The following is a 20001-nucleotide window of genomic DNA, read 5'->3' on the forward strand; positions in this document are numbered from 1 at the left end:
CCAGCGACTCTCCAGCTGTCTCACGGAGTCCTCGGGTTTCTGAGGAGGTTCCAGATGGAGAGCCGAGCCCCCCACTCTGACAACTCCAACCCGCAGAGTCGTCCGTTTGTGTTTTATACATTGAGATTCTGTGAAAGACAGTTCAGGGAAAGATTCCACTGCTGAAACGTTTTGTCAACCAGAAGGAAAAGGGGCACAGCACGGCCCCCCAAACCTTCAGCCGCCTTCCCAAGAAACTCTCCTTCCTGCTGTTGTGGCCCAGGCCCTCTGCCCTCTGTGGCTCATTTCTAACCACGCAGGCTGCTGTCCAGAGAGTTTTCAGTGACACCACAGGGAAGAGGCCAACTCGTTCATTCCACAAACGATTCCGAGTGCTCTGTGTGCCAGGCCCATTGTCGGGTGTGATGGGGACACACAGACAAGTCAGGTGTGGCTCCTGCCCTCCTGGATTCCACAGTTTGGGGGGTAGGGAGGAGAGACAGAAATAGGGAATGACAACACAGGGGAGCACTGAGGAGGCAAAGCCCATGGGCTTCCTGTAGGAAGCGTCCTCTGCTGTGGGCATATCCTGCGGGAACAGAGTGGTGAGGGGAGGAGGGTACTATCCGGGGGAGCGGGCTCAGGGAGAGCCAGCCCCACATGGCACACACCTCCGTCCCCCCAGGCTCCCCACACACCCCTCCAAGAAGAGGAAACACTCTGAATCGCCCCCCAACACCCTCAACGCCCAGATGCTGAATGGAATGATCAAACAGGAGCCCGGGACTGTGACAGCCCTCCCTCCGCACCCCACACGAGCCCCATCCCCACCCTGGCCTCCCCAGGGCCCACTCTCGCCAGGCCCTGGCTCCTTGCCTCTCAGCATCGCCCGGGTCCAGACGCCGCCTTGGCACCCACCAGGCGCACCCTCACCAGGTACATGGCTGGCCTGCTGGACCCCGCAGGGGGCCAACCCTTCAAGTTGGGGAGTGGAGCCCAGGGCCCACACAGGTGGTCCTTCCCTCCAGGTCTCCTGCAGGACAATGACAGCCTCAGTGGCTCCTACCTGGACCCCAACTACCAGTCCATCAAATGGCAACCGCATCAGCAGAACAAGTGGGCGACACTATACGATGCGAACTACAAGGAGCTGTGAGTGATCGGTGCCACTCCCTACACCTCCTGCCCACCCCCTCAGGGGCCCCTGGTCCTGGCGTCATGGTCCTAGAGCAGAGCCTGGGGGCCTAGTGGGTACGAGAAAGTCCATTTTACAGCCGAGCAGACAGGCTCAGGACGGAGCTAGGACTGGCGATCAAGGTTCCTGACTCCTGGGCTAGCCCGAGGCCCCCTTAAGAAGGTGGTGTCTGCCACAGAGGGGCCATTGGGGGCCGAGTCAGGGAGATGTGGTGGATGGGTGTTCTCTGGCTCTTCCTTCCCCTCCACCCCCTCTACCCACTCCTGCTGCATTCCAGGAAGGTAGCAGGAAGCGGAGTGTTGGGGGGGGGGCCCTTCCAGCAGCCCCCTCCTTGGCCCGGAGGCCCGGTGGGTGGGGGAGGGCCGGGTCAGAGGCTGCCTGGCTTTCCTCGCCCTTCCTCAGCACCCACCTGGACTGGCTGCCTGGCCTGGCCAGGAGCACTGTGGGACCACTACCCTCCCTTCCAAGGAAGGCCAGTGAGGGATGTGGCTCTCCTCAGCTCACCTTGGACATTGCCAGGCTTGGGCAGTGTGGCTGGACTTGGGCCCTCTCACAGGGGAGACCAGCCTTCTAGATTTGGGCACCCCAGGCTCTATGGGATTCTTGGTGGTGGGGGGAGGGTGTGTGTTGTGTGTGTATGTGTGTCCAGCTGCTGTAGTGACTGAAGGGTCCCTCAAAATCCTGCCAGGGTCGAGTGGAGGTCTTTGAGAGTCTAGCCCCTATGGCCTGATGAGGACTCCCCAATCTTAATTCTACCCCTCTTGGGCCAGCCCTGCCAAGGCCAGGAAGCTGGCACTTCCTGGGTGTTCCCCTGGGGCGGGCAGGTGGGTGGAGCCCTGGGAGGGAAAAGTGCTGAGCCCCCGGCCTTCCTGTAGACGTTAGCCAGGCCCAAAGTCCTTTTTCCACAAGTTTGGAAACATGCTCCCTGCCCAGCGTTGTCCAGGCAGGCACTGGACGCTGGGGGCACAGCTTGTGCCTGGGGACCTGGGTGAGGGTGGGCCAAGCTGTAGGCCAGTGATTGCCTCCTTTCCTGACACCTAGAGGTCCCCCAAAGGATCCAGACTTGGAATAGTTTCCCAACAACAGATGGGAAAACAGGCCGAGTTTAGCTGCCCACAGCGCCCCTGTCCCCACCCAGGGCGGAGTCAGAATGAGGATGTTTGGGGGCTTGAGTGAGCTGGTGGGCAGAGGCTGGGCCAGCTCAGAGCCAGCGCCTGGTTCCACCGTTTCCATGGCAACCAGCTGTCAGGCGCAGTGAGGCTCCACAGACCATCCCCTCTAACCCCATCCCCCATAAGGGAGGGGGCTTCAGGCAGCATTCTGGGAAAGAGCCAAGAGTGCCGAGGGGCTGTCAAGCCCCCCGCCAAGAGTTCCCTCCCATCTGGTGGGCCTCAAGTCTTTTGCCGGCCCTCCCACATCCCCAGGACAGGGTGGTCCCAGGAAAGAATAGGGGCTGGAGATAGCGGACCTGAGCCCAAATCCTCCAGGGACTCAGTTTCCATTTCCGAGAAGTGGGGGGTTCAGGGTAGGAAATTGGCACACAGACATGTGGGGGGCGACCAACATTCCAGGCCCGGCTTTGGGGACTCCGGCGAATACCCTCTCCACCTTCCAGGCCCATGCTCACCTACCGTGTGGATGCCGACAAGGGTTTCAACTTTTCCGTGGGTGACGACGCCTTCGTGTGCCAAAAGAAGAACCACTTCCAGGTGACAGTGTACATTGGCATGCTGGGCGAGCCCAAGTACGTCAAGACGCCCGAAGGCCTCAAGCCTCTCGACTGCTTCTACCTGAAGCTGCATGGAGTGAAGGCAGGTTTGGGAGCTTGGCAAGGAGGGGCAGCTCGGGGGCATTGAAAGACCCCAAGGTGGAGTGAGTGTGTCTTGAGGAAACTCCTCATGGCCAAGTCCACCCCCTTCCCCACCCTTCCTGCCTTTTGTCCCATGCTGCCCCTTAGCAGGCAGGCCCCTCAGCCCTCTTCTCACTTATGCTCCTTGTTTCCAGCCCATGACCCCAAGTCCGCACACCCAGCCAGACCCCATCCTCTGAGAGCTCTGGCAGCCACCTCAGCTCCATATTCCCAAATGAACTCCCTGCAAACTTGCCCCACCCCCTGGGCTCCCCGGTCAGGAATGGGGCTCCAGGGCCCTGGTTGATAAACCCGGGGCCCACTTGCCCACACCTCATCATGCACCAGGCCGTGCGGTCCCCTCCTCCCCTTCCCTCTGCCTCTCCCAGACCAGGCCATCCTTCTTGTCTGAATGTCCACAGCAGCCTTCGCTCTGGCTCCTGACTCAAACTCCACATGAGACATGGGTGGGCACGACACTCCCCATTCTCCCAGAGCCCCCAGTGCCCTCCTCGCAAAGCCCCATCTTGTAAGCTTAGCCCACAAAAGCCTTAGCCTTTGGGGTCCAGCCCTTCACTCCAGCCCTGCCATTTGCTGTGCCCCAGACCGCTTGTGCCCATTACAGTCCCTGCCTTCCCTCAGCAGCTTCCTTTCTCTGGGACTCCCTCTGACCTTCCTGTCCTGGTCGACTGCTCCTTGACCTTCATCATTTGCTCTGCTACAGTCCTTGGCCCTCAGGACACCTGCCATGAGGCCCATCTTGACTTAGAGGCCCCTCCCCTATCACACCGCCCCCCTAGTACAACCTTCGTGGATGTTGATTTTGAGCTCGTGAGCTCCCTGGGGCCTGGCTGGGTGTGTCTGCTTCGGTATCACGAGCTGGGCTTGGTGCCTTGGCATGGCTCAGACAGTGCCCGCGGAGGGGTTAAGGGAACATGAGTGTGGGAGGGGGGCCGGGAGCGAGTGGGTTTGCGTGTGAGTGGGTGTTTGTGGAGGTCGGTCGGGGGTATGTGTCCTGAGTCGGGGGGGCTGTGGTATGGATTGGGGGCTGTGAGGGTGAATGGAGTGTGTGCATGCTCGCTCATGCACGCAGAGGTGAGGGCAGTGGTGTGGGTGTGGGTCTGTGGGGTGTGCGGCTGCGTAGGAGAAGGCACCTGCGTTTATGGGAAAGTGAGGCTGAGGGGAGGGCGGTGCCTCTGCTTCCTCATGAGCTCCAGCTGGGCCAGGCCTGGGCTGAGAAGCCGAAGGAGGGGCAGGACCAGGGGGCGAGCCAGGCCCTGAGGTACCAGTGGGCTCCACTCTTCCCACAGCTGGAGGCCCTGAACCAGTCCATCAACATCGAGCAGTCTCAGTCCGACCGAAGCAAGCGGCCCTTCAACCCTGTCACGTGAGTTTCTGTCCCTTGCGGGGGTGGTACCTGGGAGGACTCACCCTGGACTTGGCTTGGGAGCTGGGCGGGGGGGACAGGTAGGCACCCATAATGTCTACCTCCCAGACCTGGGTGCCACCCTCTGGCCTGGCTCTCCACAGCCCCCATCCCTGCCCCTGAGGACCCTACCCTTCCCCTGCAGGGTCAATCTGCCCCCTGAGCAAGTCACAAAGGTGACCGTGGGGCGCTTGCACTTCAGCGAGACCACCGCCAACAACATGCGCAAGAAAGGCAAGCCCAACCCCGACCAGAGGTGAGCTGGCTGGACCCCTGCCCCAGTGTCCCTCCACTTCTGAGGAGGAGGGGCGGGAAGGTGCCACCCAGTGTAGCACGCCAGGCATAGGGTTCCACAGGCTGACCCACTTTACAGATGAGGAACCTGGCGTTCGGTCGAGAGAGCAGAAGCCTGGCTTCTGGGTTCATCAGCAGCTCTGTGGCTGCCTAGCTATGGGCCCTGGGGAACTTCTGCCCCCTAGTGGAGACTCAAGTTCCTGATCTGTAGGACGGAATGTTCATGCCCACTTTCTGGGGGTGCTGGGAACCTGGGGGAGATGACCAAGTGGTCATCAGTTTTGTACAGTGTGCATCTGACCTGGGAAGGGTAGCGGAGTTGGGGAGGGGTGGGCAGTGGCAGGCGAGGCAGGCCCCTGGGTGCCTCTAAGAAGACCCCTGTGTGCCCCAGGTACTTTATGCTGGTGGTGGCGCTTCAGGCCCATGCACAGAACCAGAACTACACGCTGGCCGCCCAGATCTCAGAGCGCATCATCGTGCGGGTGAGGGCCATCTCCCCCCCAGGGACTTGAGAGTCCTCCCCAGAGCTGGGAGAAACAGCACCCAGGAGAAATACCAGGGTGCTGGGGAGTCAGGGGCCGGAGTGCTGATCCTGCTGGGCACTGTCTGTGTGGCTTTGGGCAAGGCTCCCACCCTCTCTGGGTATCAGTGTCTCCTTCGCAGTAAAGCGTGGAGATGGACAGGACTTGGTAGCCTTGAGATCCCACAAGTGACTGAAAGTTGCCACAGTGGGAGGGACGGTTTAAATTGGGCATGGTGGGGTGAGGACATCTGGCTGGAGCTGGAGGGGCAGCTGCAGGACCCCGCACCCCAAAACCGATCCATCCAACCCCAACTCTGTGCTAGGCCTCCAACCCAGGCCAGTTTGAGAGCGACAGTGACGTGCTGTGGCAGCGGGCTCAAGTGCCAGACACTGTCTTCCACCATGGCCGTGTGGGCATCAACACTGACAGGCCCGACGAGGCGCTTGTCGTGCACGGCAACGTCAAGGTCATGGGCTCACTCATGCACCCCTCGGATCTGCGGGCCAAGGAGCACGTGCAGGAGGTGTGGTTGGGGCTGTGGGTGGGAACAACTGAGCTGTGCACGGTGGGGGGGGGGGCGGGGCTCGCAGCAGCGGTGAGCCGGGGGCGGGGTTGCTTATGTGGGCGGGGCTCGCGGAGGGGTGGGCCCAGACGGAAACGTGGGGCTTGAGGGGGAAGGAGGGGCGGGAGGCTGGCTCTGGATCAAGGGATTCCGGTAGTAAGGTCTCCCCTCTACACTGCACCCTCTGGGCTGTCGCCCTCCTGGGCTCCGGGGCCCGCTTTGGGTGGTCCATGAGAGGAGGGCTTCAGCCTTGGCCGTGGCTCCTGCGCAGGTGGACACCACGGAGCAGCTGAAGAGGATCTCGCGCATGCGGCTCGTGCACTACAGATACAAACCAGAGTTTGCCGCCACCGCCGGCATCGAGGCGGCGGCGCCAGAGACGGGTAGGGACCGGCCTGGGGTTACTAGGGTCCGGGAACCCAGTAACCGCGGCCCTCAGTAACCCCACCCCAGTCCCGGTCCTCTGGCAACTCTGTCCCTGTCCTCTGGAAACCGTCCTCCCAGGAAGCCCCTCCCGGGGAACCCTGCCCTCTACAAGTCCCGCCACTTGTAGAGTGGAGCCCCTGGGAAGTCGCTCCTTTGCTGGTCCCCCATTCCTCGCCCCTGGAGTCCGGGATTCTCGTGGCCCCGGATCCCAGCCCCTCTGTCCCTTGGATAAATTCTGCCTTCGTCCTCCTGGATCCCTGCCCGCTTCCCCTGGGGTCCTTACTCCCCGGAATCCGCCCCTCCCCCATCGGGAAGAACCCCACCTTGACTCCTGGAACTGTGACCCCGTGAACACTTGTCTGTGGGACCCCCCTGGCCCCCCGTTTCAAGGCTCCTTGGAATTAACATCTCTAGCCCCCAGAACTTTGCACTCTCCAGCCCCCACCCCGTGAGTGGTCACCTCCCTCCAACAATACGCACACAACTTGGCTTGACCCTCCCCAGGTGTCATTGCCCAGGAGGTGAAGGAGATCCTGCCTGAAGCCGTGAAAGACACTGGAGATGTGGTCTTTGCCAACGGGAAAACCATAGAGAACTTCCTGGTGGTGAATAAGGTCTGAGCTGAGAGGGAGCGGGGTGGGGGGGCCAGAGGGGCAGGCCAGCTGGAGGGCATCCATCCCGCCCCCATAGAGGCTGGGGCCACTGAAGTGCAGAGGCAGCTGCATCTTCTGTCATGCTGCCTCCAGAGCCCCATCCCCACGCCACAGGGTAGGGGGTGGGCATTCAAGGCAGAGGTGGAGACTTGGCCACTCAATGGCTGTGTGATCACTGGCAAGATCTCGGAGGGTCATTTTCCTTCCTTGCAAAATGAGGGTAACAATAGTCACCGCTAAGACATCCTGACGTGGTTATTGCAAAGCTTAAACACATGGCTTATTGTGAAGTTGGTGTTTGTAATTTACCTGGCGTGAGGCTGGGCTCCAAGGAGCATATAATGTGTTTTGGCTTCAGCTGAATAATGACGTGCTGAAGTCTGAGACACAGTGTTCATGAGAGAAGGGAGATCAGAGGGTGGGAGCCCCCCTGAGAGAGACAAGACATTTTGACCAGGGTTGGGAAGGGCCGTTCAGGCCGACGGGATGGCCTGAGCCAAGGTGCAGGGGTGGAGATGCTCTTCAGAGACAAAGACAGGGAGCCGTGTGTGGGCGCTGTTGCTGGACTGGAGGAGAGGCTAGCCTGGGTAGGGAGGCTTCGAGGGGTTCCCCTCCTGCTCCCCGACAGGGCTGTAGCCTGGCGCTCGCAGGGGTAGACCGTGCCCTCAACATCGGCCCATTGCCCGAGGCAGGAGCGCATCTTTATGGAGAATGTGGGTGCTGTGAAGGAGCTGTGCAAGCTGACCGACAACCTGGAGACGCGCATTGATGAGCTGGAGCGCTGGAGCCACAAGCTGGCCAAACTGCGGCGACTGGACAGCCTCAAGTCCACCGGCAGCTCAGGAGCCTTCAGGTGGGGGTGTGGGGCGGGGGAGGGCAAGACCCCCTTCCCAGAGGCACCTCTGACCCTGGCCTTCTTGCTGCAGCCACGCAGGGAGCCAGTTCAGCCGGGCTGGCAGTGTCCCACACAAGAAGAGGCCCCCCAAGTTGGCCAGCAAGGTGAGGGTGGGCAGAGGTGGGAGGCAGGTTGACCGGGGCCTCCCCAGCCCCGCGGCTTGCCCCTCCCTTTCCAGCTTGCCCGTCTCCAGGCTCACTTCAAGCGCTACCCTTCTCATCTTGACACTCTAGCCCTCCCGGCCCCGTGTCCCCTTCCTTGTCCTCTGCCCACCACGGGAATGAGGAGCCCTTAGCAGCCCCACCTCCAGCAGAGCCCACAGTGGGTAAGGCCACGGGCTCCCTAAGTCTGGGCTTCTTCCTTTCCCCTCTCGGTCCTCAGCCATCATCTGTGGTCCCAGACCAGGCCTGCATCAGCCAGCGCTTCCTGCAGGGAACCATCATTGCTCTGGTGGTGGTCATGGCCTTCAGGTGACTTGTCCCGCAGGCTCTGGGGTGGCCGGCAGGGGGAGCTGAGCTGCCCACACACCCAGGCCTGAGGGGAGAGGATGATGTGGCCTGGGAGAGCCCCTGAGGTCTTGGGGAAGGAGGGAGGCTGCCTCATCCTCATTCCCCTGCGGCTGGCTAGGAGACCAGTTACAGGCATGAACTGAGAGCCCAGGCCCTGCCCTGGAGAGAGAGAGAGCTGGGTGGTGGCTCCAGCTCTAACCGGGGCCCTTTTCTGTGTTTCTCAGTGTGGTGTCCATGTCTACACTGTACGTGCTGAGCCTGCGCACCGAGGAGGACCTGGTGGAAACAGATGGGTATGTCCCTGGAGGCCTGGCTGCCAGCTGAGCCACTAGGCCAAGTGGGGCTTTAATGGGCAGCCCAGGATCAGAGCAGTCTCATCTAAAGGGGGTTCCACCTCAGGCTTTCGGCCTGCTGGGAGCTCATAGGGGTAGGTGGGAGGGTCTCCCTGGAGTCGGGTAGCCATTTTTCTGTCCCTGCAAAAGCCAGTGTTTTTTTCTGGCCTACTCAGTGCTCCTCTAGGTAGCTGGGCCTCTGAGAGTCAGGGGCATCTGAGGGGTCCGGGCTGGGGAAGGAGGGCCACGGTGGGACCTCGGGCTCTGTCTGCCCACCATCACCCTCAGCCTCTGGGGCCATCTCTGACTGTGTCTTCTCTCTTTCCTTCCCTGCACCTGTTCCCCGGCCCCTTCCCTCTCTGCTGTCCCTTAGCTCTTTTGCCGTGTCCACTTCCTGTCTGCTGGCCCTGCTCCGGTCCCAGAACCCTGGGGGGAGCGAGGCCATGTGCCCATGGTACGTGTCTGGACCAAGCCCCGTCCCTCCTGCCTAGGCTCCTGCCATCCTTCTTCTGCCTCCTTTCCACCTCCCCTGTCCACCTCTGCCTGCCCCTCCTGCTTCTCCAGGACTCCCAGGCTTCCCCACTCAGACCCTTCCAGCCCCTCTGAGCTCAGCGCCCCCTTCCCCAGCAGGTCCAGCCAGAGCTTTGGGACCACTCAGCTCCGACAGTCCCCTGTGACCGCTGGGCTGCCAGGCACGCAGCCCTCGTTGCTGCTGGGTGCGTTTCTGGGGTGGGTCTGGACGGATGGGGTCGGGGAGAGGTGGCTGGGTCCCGGGTGGCGGGCTCTGCTGCCCCGCTCTGGCTCACACAGCCTCTGGCTTCCTCAGTGACTACCGGCCTGACCAGCTTGGTCCCAGGTCCTGTCATCCGCGCCTTAGACCTGTGTTCCAGCCACCCCTGCCCAGTCGTTTGCTGCTCCTCACCCACGCCAGGCCCTACCATTGACCCTAGTCTTGGCCCCAGCTTTAACCCCAGCCACGGTCTCAGCCCCAGTCCCTCCACCAACCGTTCAGGTATGGCTATTTCAGGGCCAGGGTTTGGGTCGGGGGTTTTTATCCGAGTCCAGAGAAAGGCCCCCAAAGACGCATCGCTGGGTCTCCTGGAGCAAGAGATGGGGGTCACCCAGAATCCAGTGGGGCCCTAGAGATAGCTGGGCAGGAGACAGCCAGTTCCCTCTTCTCAGCCTGTCCGATTCTATCCACAGGCCCCAGCCAGATGGCCCTGCTGCCAGTCACCAACATCAGAGCCAAGTCCTGGGGCCTGTCAGCCAATGGCATTGGTCACTTCAAGCATCCAAAGAGCTTGGAGCCTGTGGCCAGCCCTGTCGTCCCCTTCCCTGGGGGACAAGGCAAAACCAAGAACAGCCCCAGCCTTGGTCTCCATGGCCGGGCCCGCCGAGGGGCCGCACAGCCTGGCCTGGGCCCTGCCCAGCCCACTGAGGCCCGGGGCCAGCCAGGTACTTGTCCTACCCCCTGTACCTCTCAGCCCAGCTGGCTAGGCTCACTGGCCAGAGTCCCTTTCAGCCCAGTCATCTGAGTGCACAGCTACCAATCAGCGGCCATGTGCTGAGCATTATTGCGTACCAGGAAGCTGGCCAGGAGCCTTACACAGATCACCTGATTTACTCCTCAGGACACTCTTGCAAGAAAAGAACTATCCCTGTTATTCAGATAAGGAAACGGAGGCATAGACAAGTGAAGTGACTGTCTCAGAGTCATGTGACCCGTCAGCAGCAGAGGTGGAGTTTGATTCCAAGTCTGCCTGGCTCCTTTTGTGTCACCATGCCAGGGCAAGGAGGGTGCTGTACAGGGTCAGTCCCCCCAGGTTTGCCAAACTGCAAACCTTTGGTTTAACAAAGAGAGCAAATCCTTTGTTGCAGAAGTTTTCAAACTGGGTGTCTCCAAGGCGCCCCGGGGCTGTCGTGGAGGCTGAAGGGGAAGCCAGAGCCTTCTGGCTTCAACCAGACGCCTCCGCTTTAGGTATTGGTCTTCCTCATGAACTTTCATGGGTTTTGTGGCTTCATGAACTTTGATGGGTTTTGTGGCTTCGAGGAAGAAAAAAGCTTAGAAACTGTGGCTTTAGAGATTCGAGGTCAAAGTGATGGGGAAACTCCACAGGCTAGGTGCTCACCAGGCAGCCGTTTCCTGGGCCTTGCTGCGTGGCTGTTCCGCACAGGGCCCTGGGGGTGACGAAGACATGCCCTGCCCCTGGAGAGCTCAGAGATGCGAAAACATCTGTGATGAGGCTCTGAGGCAACACACAGGCAGCCTGACGGCGAAGGTGGGGAGGCGATCAGGGAAGGATCAGGAAGATGACACTGGAGCTGAGTCTCTGAAGGACAGTGGGAGTTTGCCCAGAAGAGAAGTGGAAAGGCGTGTTCCATAATGTCTGTCTGATTCCTGTCCGTGGCCCCACGGAGTATTCTGGGTCCCGTTGGTGTCCTTGGGTGAAAATGTCCCAGGTCCAGCAAATGTTTAGTGGCCGGTGGCCCCAGCTTCCCCTTCCTGGGCGGATGGTCAGGCTGAGCGGCAAGCCTGCAGGTGAACTGAGAGGTTACAACCTCACCTCCTCGACCTCTCCTGTCACACTTCAGTCCCACCCCCACCCAGCCGGCCTGTCCGTGGTGGCTTAGTTCAGAGAGGGCCACAAGCAATGGTGTGCTGGCAGATGTTTAACCACTGGCTCTGTGTGTGTGTGTGTGTGGGGGGGTGCTGATGTGCATGTGCGAGTACTCCCACCCACTGGCTGACGGCTTGCTGCCTGCTTGAAGTCACTGAACCCAGAGTGGGGAAGAGGTGTGTGCGATCAGGGACAGAGGCCTGAAGAGCGGGCTCCTGTACCACCCTGGCGAGGGATGCGGAAGACCATCCCTGCTCCTGGGTGTGCTGCTTCTGTCAGGGAGACAGACCTCAGGCTCATGGGAACTGGCTGGTCCTAGGGCTGCTGGGGAAGAGGCCGCTGTGCCCGCCCCCCACCCCCGCCATCGTGGGAGTCTGGAAAGAACATGAAATTACTCATACTAAGGTGTGAGTGGTTGATCCAAGTCTGGCAGGGAAAGGCTTGGCTGCTTCTGATTTGTGTCCTGCCTTGTCACCCTCCTCCCTGCCCTAACAACCTCTCTCCTTGCAGACCCAGTGCCCTCCTTCACCTCCATCCAGGTGCTGGAGAATTCGATGCCCATCACCTCCCAGTACTGTGCTCCAGGAGATGCCTGCAGGTGGGCTTGGCTCCCTTCACCCCAAAGACAGGTTCCCTCAGGTGTCATGAGCTCAGCAGTACTGATGCCCAGAACTTGCCCCCCACCACCCCCCAGGGAGGAAGGCTGGGCAGTCCCTTCCTAGGCCCCTGAAAGGCTCAGTAGAGACTGGGGGCTGAGGAGTGCGTTGGGGCGGGCGCCTGTGGGGGTGGCCTTGGGCTAAGGAGCCGGTGTTGCCCTTTCAGGCCTGGGAACTTCACCTACCACATCCCTGTCAGCAGCAGCACCCCACTGCACCTCAGCCTGACCCTGCAGATGAAGTGAGTGCGCTGTGGGGGAGTGGAGAGACGCAGTGGTCCTCTGCAACTTGGAGAGAGGGGCTGAGGACGGATGCGAACTCTGCCTGCTCCGTACTTAACTGGCCGTGTGACCCCGGCCGTCTCTGGGCTTCAGTTCCTTATCTGTAAAACAGGTGGCTGCCTCACAGGGGCCGTGAGGATCGTGCGGGATGGTGGACAGGAAATGGTTGATAGCGGTCTAGGGCCTTGACTATCAGGCATCATTTTCAGACTGTGTGAGGGTTCAGTGGCTTGTGTCAGTGGGGCAGGAGACGTAGAATGGAGGGCTGGCTGGGAGGGAGCTGGGGTGGAGGAGCTCGGAACCCCATTTTCTTGCTAACTGGGCCTTCCCCAGCTCCTCGTCCCCAGTGTCCGTGGTGCTGTGTAGCCTGATGTCCAACGCGGAGCCGTGTGAGGAGGGGGACTTTCCACAGAGCCTCCACACCCACCAGGACACCCAGGTAGGGGGCAACTGGGAAGCTGTGGTCCAACCAGGCCCCAGAGCATAGCTGGGCCCCAAAGCAGGTGAGAGGGAGCCAGGTCAGAGTGAAAGTATCTCCAAAGGGGACATTTTGGGGCCTGTCCGGGGAGGGGACGTGTGTGCCCTACTCACTGCTGAGCATCTCCTGGCCCTGTCCTTACACACAGAGCCCTGGGGAGACAGTTCCATAAGGACTAACCTGGGACCAGTACAATGGTGGGGACGAGGAGGGAGTCCTGAGCCCATGGCAGGGAGGACTAACCTTGACTAGTCTCCAGGTCAGGGCAGCCGCCCCGCAAAAATCATGTTTAATTGAGATGACACCTGACGGACAATTTGGGGACAGTGTCCCAGGAGGAGGGGAAGAGAGAGAACACGGTTTGCCAGTAGGGCTGGGAACATGGGGTAGGCTGTGAGTCGGGGGAGGCAGTGGGTCGGAGGGCCTGGACCTCAAGCTCAAGCTAGAGAGGTGGCACAGCTCCATTTGGGCTCCACGGAGAGGACCACCTCTTGCCCTGATAACCAAATGGCTGGGACCCTGTCACTGTCCAGCTTCTCACTGGCTGTGTGACCCAAAGTCTTGACTCTCAGCACAAATTAAGGGAACTTCTCACCCTTCCCGTGTTTAGTCAACAAGTATTCATTAGGGCTTCCACTGTCTCAGACCCTGTGCTGGGCCCAGCTTTGCGGAGACAGAGGTGGGGTACGCACACGCCTTGCCTCCCGACAGTGCATGAGCCAGGGAGAAAGGGCGTGCAGAGAATAACTTGAGTAGAGGATGAAGTGGGGTTGAGGGCGGGGCAGAGGCCCAGGCCCTGTGGCCCTAAAGAGAGGAGAGAGCACCCGAAAGCGGACGGAGAGCCCCGTGACACACTTATTAGACCTGGAGCTCAGGCCCGAACCCACATGCTACGGAGGCAAAGCCAAATCCTTGGGTAGGAGGCGGGTAAGCTGCCTGTGGCTGGGCCCCACGCTGCCCTGCCAGGGAGAGAGCATGCAGACCTGGGTTCAATGTCCAGCTCTGCCACAAGTCACCATGTGGTTTTAGGCAAGTAACTCAGTTTCCTCATCTATAAGCGGTCACCTCACTGGGTTGTAGCGAAATACTTTGATGTGCCCGAGGCATACTGGGTAAGAGGGAAGGTAGATAAGACAGGGAAGAGAGGCAGGGGCCAGGTGAGGGCAGCCGTGGGCTTGTGCCTGGCAAAGTCTGCACTGAGGGTGGCTGCCACTGCTCCCCGAAGCAGAACGTGCTTCCTGACCTCTCTTCAGAGCTTTCTGCTTTTCCCCTTCAAAGAACTGGCCGCGCTGCCCAGAGCTGCGATGGCCGAGTGAGAGGGATTCTGGTTGGGAGAGGAGCAGAGGGCTGTGCTGACCCCTTTCTCCTCTCTCCAGGGCACGTCCCACCAGTGGCCAGTAACCATCCTTTCCTTCCGCGAATTCACTTACCACTTCCGGGTGGCACTGCTGGTGAGCACGGGCACCCCGTCCATCCCTGGGGGTCCAGGCACCTGTATCTGTATGGAGCTTGGGAGGAAGGATGGGAAGTTTGTAGAGCACACGGCAAGACTTGGGACAGTGTCAGGCCAGGTCAGCAGAGGGAGTGCCTCCTGCCTTGTACCCCCCAGAGCCACCTCACCCACTCCCCCTGCCCTTCTACCCAGGGTCAGGCCAACTGCAGCTTGGAGGCCCTGGTCCAGCCAGCCACGGACTACTACTTCCGCTTCTACCGCCTGTGTGACTGAGCTGCCCTCCCTGAGGCAGCGCCACACCAGGGCCTAGGGGTCCCCGGCTGCCCCTTCCACACTGGATGCGGTGGTGTTACACTGGAGCCCACTACCCACCAGCTCTCCACTGTTCACTGGCATGTCCTCGGAGAGACTGAGCTGGGCGTGGCCCTCCCCTCGACTGGTGAAACTGGAAGTCCTCACACTGGAGCTGCTGTTCCTGCTGGTTGCCCCTCTCACACCCCACAGAGACCTCCTGGGACCAGGACAGGACCGGTTCACACCTGTCCAGATGTGGCAGTTAGAGGACTGGCTTCAGGTGCCCCGGAGGCAAGGGGAAGCCCGCGACAGTCCAGGGCCCACCATCCCAACCCCCCTGCCCGCCTCTACGACCAGCAGGGGCTTGCATCGAGCCCCGAGACTTGGCTGGACCCACGCGTCAGTGGAGGGCTGACGGCCCTCGCCCTCAAAGCTGCTCCCTGGGGGATGGCTAGGTGGTAGACTTTTTGGGGTTTGACTGTTACGCTGGACTTGGACTTTGAAGTTTTAAGTGTGGCCCAGGAGGTCTCCTGTCCCTGGGAGAGCTTGGCTCCGAGAACTCCCAGGGCAACTGAAGCCAGCCCTGGATGAGTCAGAGAGACTGACCACATGCCTTATGTACACTTTGTACTTGGTAGAACCAGTAGGGCCAGTGGGCCAAGTAAGCCTCGGCCCGTTGAACCTGGAGTATTGTGGAAGGGAAATTCCCTGTGAGCCTCCAGGAGGTGGTCCGGCCCCATGGCCTGGGCTCCTGGGAGCTGCCAGAGCTCTCAGTGGTGTCAGTGACCCATCGTTCTCTCTGAGCAGAGGAGCAGGAATCCCTGCAAGGCAGCAGGCCGTCTCGGCTGGTGGGTGGACGCAAATAGCTTTTGCTGTTATTAATGAAGTAATTACTAAAATGCACTTAAACTGGGGCAGGAGTGGAAGGGTGGAGATTGAGCCCCGAGGGTCACTTGCAAAGACAAGCCCCTGGCTCCGTCTGCTGCAGGAGCCTCAAGACACCCATCCCACTCCCAATCACCAAGACTCTGGCCTCTTCCTCCACTCTTTGTTGGTGGCCTTGTCTCCCCAAACCAAGGGCTCCTGTGCTGGCCTTGGATAGCCAAGCTGGGGGAACCCGTGCTTGGCAGCAGGCCCAATCTCTGCCCGCTCCTCCCAAGAGCAGAGCGGGGGACTCGGGTTAGGGCAGCAGTATTAAGTGCCAACGTTAGTTCTCTCTTAGTGGGTGCCTGCAGCATTCTGCGGCCGCATCCAGGCTCATGGAAGGAGTGTGGAAATCACTTAGCCGTGTCTGCTATGGGCTCAGACGTGGGGACAGGCCTTGCCATCCGTCCTTGCTTTGTGATAGTCTGCCACCTCTTTGGGAAGCAGGCCTTGCCCCTCTCCCCTCATTTCAGTTTTGAACAGGAAGCCGGGTTGGGGGGGGCCTGAATCTCGAAGCCTATGAACTGCAGGTCCCTTTCTGCCATGGATGTCAAAGCACTTATACTCAGGATGGGGAGACACTGGAGGGTGGGGTGTAGGGGGCTAGTGGTGATACCTGGCCTCCCAACCCCCTCCCCAAGGTGGCTCCATTCCCTCATTCTGACATAGGAATTACATGGCTCCCCATACCATGTGGGGAGCCCAGCCTTACTTAAGACTACTCTGTTCTTCCTCTTCTCACTGGGAGAACCTCCCTAAATGACTTAAAACTGCCAAGCTCTGCCCCCTGTAATAGGATTCTGGGGCTTCTTCTGTGGGGTCCATGTTTTTAGGCTAAGGCCCTTCAGTCCTTAACTGGAAAGTGACTCTCCACTGCCCCCTGGAGCCCATCTGGACACAGCACGGCCCCAATCTGGTTAGCAGCTGGCTGTTTCCATGGCTGAGGAGGGGGTCCTCAGTGCACCTGTTGGGGCCAAGTAGGGGCTCTAAGCTGCTCAAGGGGCAGGGAGGGGTCAACCTTGGACCAAAGTTGCCTTAAACTCAATAAGGTGAAAGGGCGTAAGGGAAGGTGAATGGGCCGCCTGCTGGAGGCTGACAACTGCCTGGCTGGTGCTAGTGAGTAGGTGTCTTGGCTCCGTGCCCTTACCCAGGGGCTGGCAGCCATCCCTCCCTTTCTCCCTTTTGGCATTTATTCCTGTAGCCACTGGGCTAACCTCCCCCAAGCTTCAAGCTGTACATAGGGCCTCTCAACACCCAAACCCCTGCTCACACGTCTCCTATAAAAGCCTGCGTGTGCATAGAGCACCCCTCCCTCCCAGTTAACTTCCAGTTCCCATCCCTGAGCATTGACTCATATTTATCATTTACCAACTCTGACTCTCGAGGAGGCAAAGGGAAGCAGCCCCGGGCCTGCTTGCTTCCCGTCCCCTGAACCGCTCTATTCTTCTGAAGTAAATATCCGTATATAAATAAATGTATAAATATGGCTTTGTATCTGAGCTTGCATCCCAATCTTCTTGAGATTGTTCTGGTAGGAGATGGAGTCACCTGTGGGGCTAGGACCACCTGCCATCTCTAGGGCCCCGAGCCAGATAGATGTTTTGTACCCCATTATTCTGCTTAGCTTCATGCTAGACTTGGGCACAGGATTCAGCAGCCCCCTCCTCTAACCATGCCCCACGGACCCACCGCTGCCCCACCTGGGTTAAAAGTAGTCATCCTAGGAAAAAGCCTTCTTAGGGGACAAACTGAGCCTTTGAAGGTCCCCAGCCATGGAGGGTGGCTGCATTTAGAGCAGGGGACTGGCCCAGGGCAGACCTGATTGGTGTGGATTCCTAGAGAAGTCTCTAGAAATAGAAGAGGACAGGCCAGCCACTTCCTATCCACAGGTAAGCCTTTAACTCCAAGGACAGGACACCCCTCCTATATCCCCCTTTTCCCCTCATAGGCAGAGAGCAGGGCACCCCAGCAGCAGGAACCAACTGAAAGGCGGAAGAGAAACAAGAAGGACTGGGACTGGGGAAGTCGTGTAGGTCCCAGCACCAATACCACCCCCACCCCACAGAATGGGCACCAGACAGGGCAGTCACATATCTACCTTTATTGTGAGCTGCATTCAGAGCAACTGGAACACTTCCAGCAACAGTAAAAAAAATTAATTTACAAAAGCAGGGATCCGGTGGCGAAGCTGCCTGGATGGAACCTGCAAGAAGAGACGGGTATCAGAGTGAGACCAGTGATCCTTCTCTGCACCAACTTTTCTCGCCGAGCTCCTATGCTGCAGGGGCAGGGCTTACGGGCAGTTCTTTGAAGCTGAGCCACCAGAGCCAATTGTGACATTTGATGGATTATCTACAGCCAAGTATTCTTTCTTTTTTGGTTTTCATCATTTAGCTGAGATTTCGTTCAATGCCTGAAAACATCCAGACTAACCAAAACAGGACTCCTTGCAGCAAATTTTAAGTCCCAGACCCTGACCCCTTCTGGCCCACTCCCCAGCAGCCTCTCCAATTCATTGGTGTTATGACGTTTACAAATGCAGACGTATAACCATGGGTATAGCCTGTGCCCATAGCCCTATGTAAGACATCCTAAAGCCAGACTGACGCCCTGGGCGGCAGGCAGAACTCAGAACCAACAATGTAGTCACACTTGGCTCAAAGCCCCATTAGGAACAGAGAAAGAGGCACATGTGTCCGGTGTCACTATCCATTCTGAGTCCATTTCCATTAACCAAGGAATGTATAGGCCTGAGGACCCTGCTGATGTGGGTGTGGGACTTCTCCAGTGTCCCACCCTGTCACAGCTCTTACCTTGGGAGCTCATACATAGATGCCAACCCAGAGCAGCAGGAAGAGGACTCCAAAGCCCATGAAGAGTGAAGCCACCAAGGAGATGAGGAGCTCTTTGTAGATGTCCCGAGTGTACTTGGTGGAGGTGACCTCATAACTCGCAGGATGGTTAAGGAGAAGCAACGGGATGGGCTGCACAGGGCAGGAAGCCTGGCCAATACAGCTCTGGGAGAAAGGTATGGGCTCTGGGCTTTCTGGAAGACTTGTCTGGCTCAGTGCAGCCAGGCAGAGGGGCCCAAGTGATGACCTGGACTCTGGTACTCCATACCACCCCTCTACCACCCAGGAAGAAAATGAGGCCCAGAGGGATTGGGTCACTCACCCCAGGTCACACAGTTAACGCATGGTGGAACTGGACTAGTCAGATTTCCTGACACCTGAGGGCACCCCTCCTTATACCACTCTTCCAACTTCAGATCTCCTACGCCTAGCCTCTAGTCCAGCTAAGCCCTCTGCTCACTATCCTAGAAATCTGAAGAGCGAACTGAACTCACCCTGAACTTGGAAAATAAGGCCACAACCTGACCTTGGGCATCAAGAACCTTCCCTCGATCTCCTTACCCTCTTCCATCCCCACACCAGAACAAAACTGGCAGGGTGCATGTACCCAGCATGGTTTCTGCCTCAGTTTCCCACATCACTAATTCTGGCCCACTGGCTGCGCAGTGGAAGGATACACGAAGAACCAGGCGGTGAAGAACATGCCAATGGCCAACAGCACCACGGTCAGATGGGGAAAGACGGCCGGGTTCACTGGGCTGGTATATCTGCTCATGGCCTCGAGCTCCTAGGGGAGGGCAAGAGATCAGAGCAGTGAAAGAATGCCATGACTTCAACCTGGGGGCATCTCTGGGGTCATCAAGGAGCCTCGTGCGGCTGTGACTGCCAAATGCCTGTTGCAGCCCGGGAAACATGGAAATCCTTCAGAACCAATATCAAGTGATTCAGTTGGGAAATGGCAACAATTACATCTTAAACTAAGGTGGCACTTTGACTTTCCAGTATGAGACAAGAAGGGTGGCTGCGAGTCAGAGGCTGAGACACAAAAGGTGACTGATCAGCTATAGATCAATGGTCCTTAACATTCTGAGGCCACTAACCAGTATGAAAAACATGTGATGAAAGTCATGGACTCGCTGCCTGTGAAAAACCACATATAAGGAAAAGTCTATGATTTTAGGAGCTTCATGTTCCCATGTCAGTAGATCAGAACCAGTACCCAGACCTCAAATTCTAACTCTGTATTTTATTATGGAATTTAGGATCTACAGGCAAGACAGTTAAAATTCTGGTTTTACTGAATGAGTCTCAGTCAAGTAGTTACAGTACTTATCTCATAGGGTTAATGTATGATTTAAGAAAGCATCTGGTTACTGCCTGGCATAGAGTAATTGCTCAATTGGTGTTTGTTTCCTTCCCAAAGTTTAGGGAAGATTATGAGATAATGCCTGTGAATGAAGGCTGTAAACATACAATTTTGTACGAATGTTAACTTCCATTGTCATCCACCAGCCAACGTTTCTAAAATCCAGAACATAACAACTCTAGAGAAATAAACTGACTCCATTGTTCTAAGAGACACTGGAATTCAATCCAATAAACATTTATGCCCCCCTGAAAATGACAAAGACAATCGCTGCCATTTATTGAGCCTCCAATTGCAGGCCCTGTGTTTGGCATCGGGAATACAAAGATGAATAGACATCATCACAGGGACAGAGGCACGTCAGATGGTGGTCACCAGGAGGCGTGGCAGATAACAAAGACCAGGACACGTGGCAAGAGGTCAGTACAGACAGAG

The 20001-nt window shown here is 58.4% G+C and overlaps 2 protein-coding genes across 2 annotated transcripts in view; one reads left to right on the plus strand and one right to left on the minus strand.

The window, feature by feature from the left end:
- The window catches only part of MYRF (myelin regulatory factor), a 35196-nt gene extending 20042 nt beyond the window's left edge, over positions 1-15154 (plus strand). Inside the window, exons 5-25 of the mRNA XM_011368955.2 lie at positions 665-915; positions 1008-1131; positions 2790-2985; positions 4334-4410; positions 4595-4705; positions 5135-5225; positions 5590-5790; positions 6101-6212; positions 6760-6869; positions 7601-7761; positions 7835-7907; positions 8185-8273; positions 8537-8605; positions 9272-9360; positions 9471-9656; positions 9848-10099; positions 11773-11860; positions 12085-12159; positions 12533-12638; positions 14054-14128; positions 14323-15154. Coding sequence (XP_011367257.1) covers positions 665-915; positions 1008-1131; positions 2790-2985; positions 4334-4410; positions 4595-4705; positions 5135-5225; positions 5590-5790; positions 6101-6212; positions 6760-6869; positions 7601-7761; positions 7835-7907; positions 8185-8273; positions 8537-8605; positions 9272-9360; positions 9471-9656; positions 9848-10099; positions 11773-11860; positions 12085-12159; positions 12533-12638; positions 14054-14128; positions 14323-14403 — 2617 coding nt within the window. The 3' untranslated portion in view covers positions 14404-15154. The remainder of the gene's footprint in view (positions 1-664; positions 916-1007; positions 1132-2789; positions 2986-4333; positions 4411-4594; positions 4706-5134; positions 5226-5589; positions 5791-6100; positions 6213-6759; positions 6870-7600; positions 7762-7834; positions 7908-8184; positions 8274-8536; positions 8606-9271; positions 9361-9470; positions 9657-9847; positions 10100-11772; positions 11861-12084; positions 12160-12532; positions 12639-14053; positions 14129-14322) is intronic.
- Positions 15155-17433: 2279 nt separating this feature from the next.
- Positions 17434-20001, minus strand: part of TMEM258 (transmembrane protein 258) — a 4535-nt gene continuing 1967 nt past the window's right edge. The window contains exons 3-4 of the mRNA XM_011368611.2: positions 18162-18297; positions 17434-17551 (exon numbers count right to left, since the gene is read on the minus strand). Of these exons, the coding sequence (XP_011366913.2) occupies positions 18171-18297 (127 nt within the window). The 3' untranslated portion in view covers positions 17434-17551; positions 18162-18170. The remainder of the gene's footprint in view (positions 17552-18161; positions 18298-20001) is intronic.

This window comes from Pteropus vampyrus, unplaced genomic scaffold (assembly GCF_000151845.1).
Source record: "Pteropus vampyrus isolate Shadow unplaced genomic scaffold, Pvam_2.0 Scaffold144, whole genome shotgun sequence".
Classification (NCBI taxonomy): domain Eukaryota; kingdom Metazoa; phylum Chordata; class Mammalia; order Chiroptera; family Pteropodidae; genus Pteropus; species Pteropus vampyrus.